Source organism: Chelonoidis abingdonii, chromosome 5, assembly GCF_003597395.2.
Source record: "Chelonoidis abingdonii isolate Lonesome George chromosome 5, CheloAbing_2.0, whole genome shotgun sequence".
Lineage (NCBI taxonomy): Eukaryota > Metazoa > Chordata > Testudines > Testudinidae > Chelonoidis > Chelonoidis abingdonii.
The window spans coordinates 28,245,682-28,256,680 of NC_133773.1; the positions used below are offsets into that span (position 1 = coordinate 28,245,682).

The 10,999-nt window shown below is 38.3% G+C and overlaps 1 protein-coding gene across 5 annotated transcripts in view; it reads right to left on the reverse strand.

Moving 5' to 3' along the window:
• The window catches only part of STPG2 (sperm tail PG-rich repeat containing 2), a 436,725-nt gene that overhangs the window by 344,314 nt on the left and 81,412 nt on the right, over positions 1-10,999 (reverse strand). For 4 of the 5 annotated variants that reach the window (XM_075066165.1, XM_075066166.1, XM_075066164.1 and 1 more), the window contains 2 exons: positions 4,456-4,615; positions 2,303-2,466 (listed from right to left, as the gene is read on the reverse strand). The exons of the other annotated variant lie outside the window; for it this stretch is intronic. In XM_075066165.1, coding sequence (XP_074922266.1) covers positions 2,303-2,466; positions 4,456-4,615 — 324 coding nt within the window. The remainder of the gene's footprint in view (positions 1-2,302; positions 2,467-4,455; positions 4,616-10,999) is intronic. 5 annotated transcript variants of the gene reach the window in all.

Genomic DNA, 10,999 nt, shown 5'->3' on the forward strand with positions numbered 1-10,999 from the left:
GAAGTTTTATTCACAAGCAAGCCTGAGCACAGAACTATTTGTGAGCAATGCTTAGTCAGCATAGCTCTCTGTCCTTCTCTAGTGTCTAGACCAAACAAAATTTAATGTATCTGTTCAGCCTTTGAGCTATCAAGTGAGGGTTTTTCAGCTGAGGCATCAAAGGCTCAGATTTTAAATCTATAGCTTCAGGTTTCAATCCCTCTGTCAATACCCCATGCAGGGACGTCAAAGAAAATCTCCAAAATAAAATAAAGAAGTTGTAGTGGACAGATAATGACTGGAAGCAACTCATCCATCAGCAAGCAGATGAAAAGTAAAGTTTGCCTAAACACAAAGTGTTCTTGACTGGACGAACTAAGTCACCCCTCCAGGGTATCTTGTGATTTACAATGACATGGGATAGAAGAGAGAAAAGTAATCTACTTATTGTTCTACTGAAATTTTGAGTTTCCATGAAATATTTACTTTTATAACTTTTAATGTGCAAGTAACATAAGTCATAAATTGGAAGACCCTGGGAACTGATCCCCATTTAAGTTAAGGCCCCTTTACTCAAATAAAATAAATTTACACTTTGTATAGTAAAGGCTTCTTTCTTGCCAGAGTGAGGTAAAGGGATTTTAGTTTAAATGACAGTGATGCCCCAATGGGATTATCATTGCAGTAATTGAGGGTAATACAATAACAGTGATAATTTATAAAAACAAGTTTTACCTGTACATAAATCCTAAAGTAAAAAATGGTATATCTATCTAATCTTTTGCATAAAGGTTGTGTGACTAGAGCACCTGTGGAAAAGTTAACAGATGATCTATGTGCATTGCTTGTTTGTAATCAATTATTTTAAAATGTGTCTTACACAAAACAGCATGAACATATATATTCCTAAACACCATATGACTCTGGTGGAAACAATTGCTTGCAGAAATCTTATTTTGCATTACTATTTGTTCAAGTCTTATTAATATTTGAATCATATTTGAAAGAACAAAAGTTTAAGTCTATTGTCCAAATGCTGAGTAGGAATATTGTTAACAATTATTAGATATGTGCTATATTTCCAAATAATAAATCCCAGTCAGAGAGAAACATATAATTGTTAAATTATTTCAATATCTAAATGTCTGTGTTATTGCATGCCCAAACGGAAATTATCTGGGCAAATCTGTGTTATGCGAAGGGATGATATCCTTCATGCCATCCCCATCCTTTAAAAATATCACCAAGCTTTCCTGTTCTACTTTATGAGTATTTATTATTTTAGCTATGTTAATTAACTGGTGCCCAGCTTGGTTCTAATTGGGAATTTGATAGTAGTCCTTTCTCATTTTAACAATTGTGTGCATATACGTGAGGGCAGAATTTGATCCTGAGTGCATTAGTTAGACTATATATCCAGATCAATCAGTATCAGGGCAAACTGCCACACCATGGTGAATATATGGCGGAATATAAAAATATGTCTATGCTACTTAACCTGAACTGAGAAAATTTTGACTCAGTTGATAAAGTTAAGCATTTCAGTAACATACCCACACAGCATTTTTAGAAACAAAGTGGGATCTTGGTGTTCTGATATTCATGTCAAAATGTCTGAAATGATTTTTTTTTGTTTGACTGTTTTTTATTGTTTTATTTTCTCCCTAGCTCACAGGTTATTCCGGTAGAGCTGGAGTCCAAGTTCTCGGCAAATATTGAAAAGTTGAAACATGCATATATGGATCTATACTGTACATACATGGATGTTTATTATTTAGTTCTCTTCTTCACAATGTGTATTGCACTGCAAATTGGGACACTGGTCAGGATGGGTCAGGGTTCTGAGGGGAAGGAATTTTTCCCTAGGTCAGATTGGCAGTGAACTTGGAGCATGGGGTGGATTGCCTTCCTCTGCAATGTGTGGGTGCAGGTCACTTGCCACACATCTTGGTATATCTTATTTAATCATTTCCCTAATTGCAGGGACCTCAAGCACTGGCGCACCTTGGTGCCTCCTATTCACTACCCGTGTTACATAATAATCTAATCTCCTGTGTCCCTCATTTACTTTGGCCTCAGTTCCATTGGGTTTGCGTGCAGGCGCTTGGTGGGTGTCAATGGCCTACAACATACAAGAGATCACACTAGATGTCCTGGTCATAGAGTCGAAGGCCAGAAGGGATAACGTTTTTAAGAATATACATTTTATTTCTAAAAAATATTCATGAAACATTTCCAAAATCCTGAGGTATTTTTTACTGACAGACCAAGTCCCCAAGAACCTCTCTTCATTGATTTAAAAAAGTTAATAGCTTCAAGTTACCTGATAATCAGCTGGTCCAGGAGTACAGAAAGTTCCCCTCTTAAAAACATATAAAGGTCGAGGTGCTGAAGATCCAAATGCTCCTTTTTTTGTACTCTCCAAGTAAGCTTTTTTAAAGTTCTCTCTTTCAATACTATAGTTGAGAATATCATAGAAAGCTGGACCTGAAAAAGTCACAGTAGAGTTATGAGCCACCATCACCGTTCTGATTTTTTTTATCATAAATAGTCAGTTAGAAATACATTATCTTTTAATATTCATTTAAAAATTGTTGTGTTTTCATACAATAATGAAATTGTCTCAACCAATAAAAGCACAGGGATGCCATACATTTACTGACCCATATCTGTGAAGTTATCTGCCAGTTATACAAATGTATGGACCCTGTGGTCTGAGGGATTTTGATTTGCAAAATGACTAGTTATATTTCAGTAATATATACAGTAATTACTCTTAAAGCCTTTCCTATTTTGCCTTGGATAACTAACTAACTACCTCAATACTAGTAGAGTTAGTTTAAAATCCTGTTCAACCACCCTTACACAGACTGAGTAGTATCTTACTTTGCAAGTAGCCCACTGACCATGACAGCAGTTACCCAGGACAGGCAGCACTGGTACTGCAGTATTGTTGATTTAGTGAAGAATGGGACAGCAGTTTAATAAGTGGGACTATTGAAAGAAAAATGGACTACTCAACATGAGTAAGGGTGGCAGAACAGAACATGGGGTGAAACTCATCCATGGGCAAAGGGCCTGGACAAGGCCTATATGCCACTTAAGTCCTCAAAATAGAACATTGCAAAAGGGAGGGTTGTACCCTCAGTAAACACCTAGGGAATCTGTCACATACAGGAATGTCATTAGATATTAGAAAACAAAAAATATGTTTAGTGACAGTTAAAGCTGCAGCAGAACACACCACATCCACCCAAAACCTTAAAAACATGGAAATAAGTTACGGGGAATTACGTGTACATTCCTTTCCATCTTCACACTGACTACAATGCTATTGTTAATGCACTCTACTGCTCCATAAGGCTTTACTTCCATCTCCAAAATTAATATATATCATAACTTCATCAGATTTGCACTCAGTTTTGCAAAAAACATTTACAGTGACCTGTATCAACAGACAGCACATATGACTGTCACACATTCAGCGTAGTAATCACTCACCTCCCAAAATATTCCACAGTCAGGGGGATAGAAGAGGGAGAGAATGAGGAGGGGAACCATATATTGGAAAGCAATATTTTCAAGGGATGCTTTTTCAACACAGTAAGGGGTTTAAGAGACACTGAAGGGTGTTATGTCCATAATGGTGAACTTTAAGTTATTTTCCCTTTTTTCTCTCTCTCTCTCTCTCTCTCTCACCCTTCTAAAAAGAAAATAATCTAAAATCCATCTGGATGCACACAGAAGGATTCACCAAAGTGTTGGGGATGAGGGCTATAAACAAAAGACAGACCCCTAAAGCATCTATCATCAGTAGATAACATTTGCCCTGAATATGGACTTTGTGATACTCTAATTAAAGCATTTCTTCTTCTAGGGCCTTGCAGTGAGGAGTACATCACCGGGATAAATAGTTTTACCTGGCTATGTCCTTACCAGGCAGGAAGTAAGGAACAAAAATCTCACTGGCAGTTGTTAAATTACTATATACTATATAACACCAGGCAGAACCACACACTCCATGTTAACATAGTGCATGTTGGGTATTCTGCTGCTATGAAAAATCTACACTTTGCACAGAGAATCCTTATTAAATAACAGCACACACAAAAAAAACCACTCCCCACAAATGCTATTTATATTCTGTTTATTTTAGCTAGGATTTCTATAAGATCAGTAAACCCAACAGGTGCAAATAATATTGCCTACATTTATCATTTTGAACTAACAGTATAAAATTACCTGGAAACACCAAGCTAACAAAATCTTGAATGGAAGACTACATTTGTTTCCCTTTGGGCTCCTTCCAGATTTCAGTATAAATAAGACTGCTGTTTGATATGTGTATTTTGCCCAAATGCCTACAGTATTTTAATAATATTTTTTAAGATTAATTGCTATCTTCCTTGAATATCAATCTGCCTAATATCGGGTCATGTAAACTGAATGCCGACAGTACTTGGATTAATTGCAAACCTGGTGTTTTTTCTAGCCTGGAGTCTTGAGTGAACCGAACTGTAGTTTGACCAAATGGGATCTTTTTCATTCCTGATGTTTTATTCAAGGATTCAAGAGCTGAGCGTGGTTCATTATATGTACCAGGAGCTGGGGTGATTGATTTCACATGTACAAACCTCTAGAGAAGCACAGGAAAAAATATGACAATGACAACCTGCAACACATTTAGAAACTATATGGACAGAAAGTGCTTACATCAGTATAGCAACATATAGGGTTTCATTTCTTTCTTAATGAAGTGAAGATAATTTATATGTAGTAACTCATATCTTGAATCTATCTGGACATATAGGACCTGATTTTCAAAGAAGGGAACAAGTGCAAATGTCACTTGTATGTTTACCAATATTCAGCTTCTGTACACCCACAGTCACTTATATATCTGACAGTTTGCACAGATATGTACTCAGCCTGCAGATGCACAAATGTTATAGGTCCAGGTAATAACACATGCCCAACTTCGGGGAAAATCAGACTCCTCATATACTGTCATAGTATTCCTTCCCAAATCTGAACCTTAGAGTCCAAAAAATGAGATACTAGCATGAATTCCTCTAAGCTTAATTACCAGCTTAGATCTGATATGCTGCCACCAATCAAAACTCTGAGTGTTTGATGAACTCTGGTCTCCCCATAACCTTCCCTGGGGACCCCCAAGACCCAGATCCCCTGGATCTTAACACAAGGAAAGTAAACTCTTTCCCTCACTAGTGCCACTCCTAGGCTTCCCCTCCCTGGGTTCCCCTAGAAGATTACAGGGCTTCAAACTCCATGAAACGTAACAGAGAAATCAGGTTTCTCCTCCCTTCTTTCCACCTCCCTGGGTATCCCGGAGAGAGAGATAAACATACCGAGCAGGTTTTTCCTCCCCCTTCCCTCTTCCCCAGAGGAAATCCAGATTCAAGCTCTCCGTGAGTCTAACACAAAGAGGAAATCTACCTTTCCCTCCCACCAAGTCCTTGGGGAATACAGACTCAATACCTTATCATTAACAAGGTCTTTAAAAAAGAAAATTTTAATAAAAGACAAAAAGAGTAAAAATAATCTCTGTAAATTTAGATGAAATATTACAGGGTTTTCCAGCTTATAGAAAATGGATAAACAGCCTTAACCAGAAAAAATACAATTTAAAATATTTCCAGCAAACTACACATTTGCACATAAAGAAAACCAAATAAAAAGACTATACTGTCTTTCTACCTTTGTACTTACAAATTGGAAACAGAAGATTAGAGAGCCTGTAGAGACGGGTGGTCACCCTCAGAGCCTAGAGAGCACACACACACAGAACAAAGGACCCACACCCAAACTTCCCTCCACCCAGAGTTGAAAGTATCTTGTCTCCTGATTGGTCCTCTGGTCAGGTGTTCCAGGTCCCTGCTTTGTTAACTCTTTACAGGTGAAAGAGACATTAACCCTTAGCTATCTGTTTATGACATATACAACTTCTATTATCATTGTCTGTACAATACATATATACATACACACATATATACACACACATACACTAATATGGCTGTACTTGTGTGTGCGTGTAAGAAGTAATTCAAATTAGTTATAGATAGATAGATAGATCTAATATGAATTAGTTCATACACTCACGCACATAAGTACCGCCATATTAGTAGCCAGTAAATACACAACACAAACATAATGGGGAAGAAGAGGCCAAATTTCTGGGCAAGTACATCATAATAGTCTCACAATCCTATATGAGGAGATATTAACTGTCCACAAAGAAGATATAGGGGATTGCTTTTATGTTCTCATCCAAAATATCTACAAATAGTGGTGGTCAATTGATTTATCTTGGAGAGATTAAATCAAATTTATGACTGAGCCAAGGGATTACCCCATTTTTCTCTATGCTCCCTCCCAAAAAACCTCCCATCAGCTAATTCACAACTAACTTGAAATGAAGTGTGAAGTAAACTTTGACGTGCAGGAATTTAGACATGCAGGGAGGAATTTTCAAAAGGGCCTAAGTGACTGAGGACTTGTCCACATGACAAATTACTATGCTGCAAGTCAGGATGTGAATCTACAGCACTCCAACTGCCCTGAAGCAATGATACTGGTGGACACTGCTACAGTTCAGTGAAAAGCATGAAGCACCCTTAGATGCACAAGTCCCACTGAAAGTCAATGTGCTCCTAAGTCATTTACGAGTTTTTGAAAATCCTAACCACAATTCTAACTACTGTAATTAAAATCATAAGGAACAGAAGGTCATTTACCCTATGCAGTAATGGAGGTTCTTCGAGACATGTCCCCTTATGGGTGCTCCCTTGTACATGTGGTAGCACCTCCTGCGCCTGGGTTCAGAGATCTTCTGTAGCAGTGCCCACTGGGCTGCACATGGGCTCCTCCCCATCTCACACCATGAGCGGTGTCCGTATAGCACTGTGCAGTCCAACTGCCCTCAGTTCTTTCTCTACCACAGAGTCTATCTTTAAACTCCAAAGCAAAGAGGAGGAGTGTGGGTAGTGGAGCACGCATAAGAACACACATCTTTTTTTCTTCAAGCAGTGTCCCTATGGGTGCTCCATTATAGATGACTGTAGATGAGTGCCCATAGATGGAAGGCCAGGGCTTCGCAGTGACATGGGTAATTGCATAGTGTTGGCTAAAAAAAGTCTGTAAATGCCCAGGCGGCTGCTTGGCAAATATCAGTAACTGGCAAGTTGCTCAGAAAAGCAATCAAGGTGGGACAGCGAGCAAGGGGAATGTGTTCAAGTTCCAGGTGCGGGTTGCAGTTTGTGTCAATGGTAGCAAAGGCAGAGGAACTCCAAGATCCATTTAGAGAGACATTATTTGGATATGATCTTTGATCTCTCTACAACAGAAAGGAATAAGTGTGCCGATTGTCTGAAATACTTGGTTCTGTCAATGTGAAAGGTTAATGTTCATCTGACATCCAATGTGTGCAGCATAGCTTCATGTTGGTTGCCATATGGCTTTGCGAAGAAAGAAGGAAGGTGGAAAGATTAGTTTAGGTGAAAAGAGGATGGCATCTTGGGTAAGAATTTTGAGTGTGGTCATAACATGACCTTGTCTTTGTGAAAGACTGAACAGAGGGTGTGCCATGAGAGCACCTCTCTCTCTGGCGGATGTGATGGTGATGAGAAATGCTGTCTTCATGGATAGGTGGGTGTAGGAGCACACTGCCATGAACTCAACTGGAGGGCATATAAGACAGTACAGAACCAGGTTGGTATCCCAGGGTGGGGGGTCACATATTTGAAGGTAAAAGTTCTGAAGGTCCTTGAAGAATCTTTTTGTGATGGGTGGATAAATATGGAATGACCTTCTATCTTGGGGTGGATTTATTGTTCAATGACAGGTGATCTAAAGACTGAAGAAGACAGAGGTCGTCTTTGTGTCTGCTTCAGCTCCATGAGCTATTTGGAAAAGTTTGCCCTATATGCAGCCCCTGGTTCCCAATAGGGCCAGTGTGGAAAAACTGGTATATGGGCTTGCATCCATGGGGGTCCATATCAGGGACCTAGTTCAGTTCTGACCATTGGGTATCGGAGATGAGAGGATGGTTCTCTGTGTGTGTCTGCTCTTGATATGATGGAGGACTGCGTGCAGTGGGGTACTCCTCTTCTTCCTCCTCACTCAAGAACGTCCTCAGTTTGGAAGTAGAGTCCTGTTGGGTCAGCTGATGACTGCGCCAATGGTGAGCGCCACATAGGACAGATATCAGGGCCAAAGTCAGGCTGGCTGCACAGAGCTCTCCATGAGTAGAAATTTTAGACTCAGTTCACAGTTCTTTCTGCACCAGGCTTTCAAGTTGAGGAATTGGGTACACTTCTGAGAGACATGTCCCTCACTGAGGCAGCATATGCACCGTGAGTGACCATCAGTCATCGGGATGGCCTCACGGCAAAAGAGGCATCTCTTAAATTCAGGAGATCCAGGCATAACTCGAGTAGGGAGAGCTTCCCAATCAGGAAGAGCATAGAAGAGAGGAAATTTACTCTAAGCTAAAGAATAACAGGGAGAAAAGGGCAACAGGGTTTCTGGTTTTTAGGGGGAAGAAAACTAAAGGAAACAGCTGGTATCTACAATTATCTATAATGGAAAAACTACTAGTATTGCTATTACTAAAGACATGGGATGGTTGAAGGGCTCTGCTCAGGATTCCATCCCAGATCAAAGGTGGTTGAGAAGGAAGTGAAGACATTTGGACCACACAGCACTATATAGATGCCACTCATGGCACAAGATAGGGAGAAGTGCATGTGCGGCCCAACAGGCATTGCTATTGAAGATCTCCCAGGCACAGAAGGCACTATCACACCAACAGTGGAGCACCCATAGGGACACTACACGCAGAACAACAAATGTTCAACCATGGGTTCCTAAATCCATATTTTGTCATCTAAATAAAAAAATGACCTACTTTTCAGAGCTCTTTTCACCATTGTAAACCACTGATTATTCAGGAGCTAATTGTGCTCAACACCTCTGAAAATCAGGCAGTCTCTTTAGGTGCCTATGGTTTGGAACTTAAATTTAGGTATCCAAGATGGCAAATTTTGGTATAAGCACACCACTGAAAAATTATCTCTAAAATATACAAAATATTATGAATGTTCCTCTTGTAATAGCAAACGTTTAACAATCTTCAAAAAATAAACATGCAGAACTATACAAGATTATTTTCTACATGATTTTAATAAATGTACTTTCTAGTTCATATATTTGATGGAACACAAAAAATGAAACAAGAAAACTGAATAAAAAGTTATACCTACTTATAAAGGTTCTGAAAACACACCCCTTGAATCTTTGCTCTCATTTAGCAATGATTTTTAAGTAAACTCTTGATGCATTTGCATCATTTTATATTTTACAGATTAAAATAAATATAGTAAACCCCATGTAGAAAAATCCTTAATATATATGAACTTTCAGAAAAGGAAAAGCCACTGAATTAAGTCACTCTAGCAGCCTTCCTAAGAGAATTTCCATGAAGTTGTTTAAACTAAATGGATGGAGAATTTATTTAGATTCCTCTGTCTTTTGGGACACCTGACAACATTTTTGGTGAGTAAAAATAAAAATTAGATGTATGCCATAGACCAACTGTGGCTTGCATAAGATGTTGTTTGAGGAAGGAAGTAAATATGAATGGAAGGAGAAGATAATGAATGAAAGGGATGACAAGAAAAGAGAGAAGGAAAGGAAATTGAAGAAAAAACATGACCATACATTAAATATGATAAAAATCATCAGAAGATATAGTCTGCAAATTCAAAGTATAACTCCATATCAAAGTTTCACTCTTACAATTTATGATGTCACCAGAACCTGTCAATGAAAGCAGAGTGTCATAATTCATAGCTACCTCATTTATTCTCGGTACAGTGTAATAATCTTTCTTTTCTTCAGCAATTGACAGCTGAGAGTTTGTGGGATGGGTGGTAGATTGTGATTTAAGAGCTAACTCAGTCAGTTATTCAGCAGAGGTCTTATGCATACTGTACGTTTTGCATTAGCTCTGAGTTTTTCCTTAAATTTTAAGAGTCATATTCCAAAGATCTGAAATTTTGTAGATGATCACATAGTCATGAAATATAGCCCCTGACATGCTAGTAGCTGCGAATTCTTAATTTGCAGTGGGATTACGGTTATATTAAATTATTTCACATATATTCTTTATACATAGATTAAAGAGGCAGCTGTGAATAGAAGGATTATTGTAACTCCATCAAGGGATTTTGATGATATCATAAAGTATGAAAACAAATATCACATAGTCTGTGTAGTTGTTAGAACACTGAGATGGCATCAGATCCTTGTTTCATAAATTGACTGTTTGTTATTTTGTATTGCAGGTGGTGCTCATAGCCTGTGGCTGCCTTAGGATTTTCCAGTTTTTAAAAACTTTTCCTAAGTTCCATTTCTGGTACTGAAAATGTCCAGGTTTAGTTTCTCCTCAAAAATAAATATTGTGGAAAGTCTAAGCAAGAATTCTTCAGCTATTTTAGAGAATGAAGAGATTGAAAATATTTATCATTATAAAAATAAATCTGCAACTATTTTTAACATCTCAAAGAAAGGGATGGAAACTTCAGATTTGGCACAAATATATCAGATTATACATGTACCTTTCAATAGTTCTGTGAAAACGCATTTGAATTTGGCAGTTTGAAGAATTTTTAAAATAATGTTTGTACATGTGCACTGATTTTACACAGCCACAAGAAATTTTCATTCACCGCATCCCAGAGTTATATTCACATAGGACAAATCTGATTAACAGGTGTAATTTGAAAGGTATTTACTGTCTGTGAAAGTGCAAATGGAGCCTCATCCGTATTTTATTTGGAAATGTGTACAAAATGAAGTCGGTTCGTGGATGCATGTGTTTATTTTTATATATATTGTGATACAGCATGGCCAGAGGACAGCAGGAGAGTGTTAGCAGGGAGCCTTATTCCCTGCAAGGGGAGGAAGGTTTGCTATAGATTAACTAGAGCACCTGAAGCCA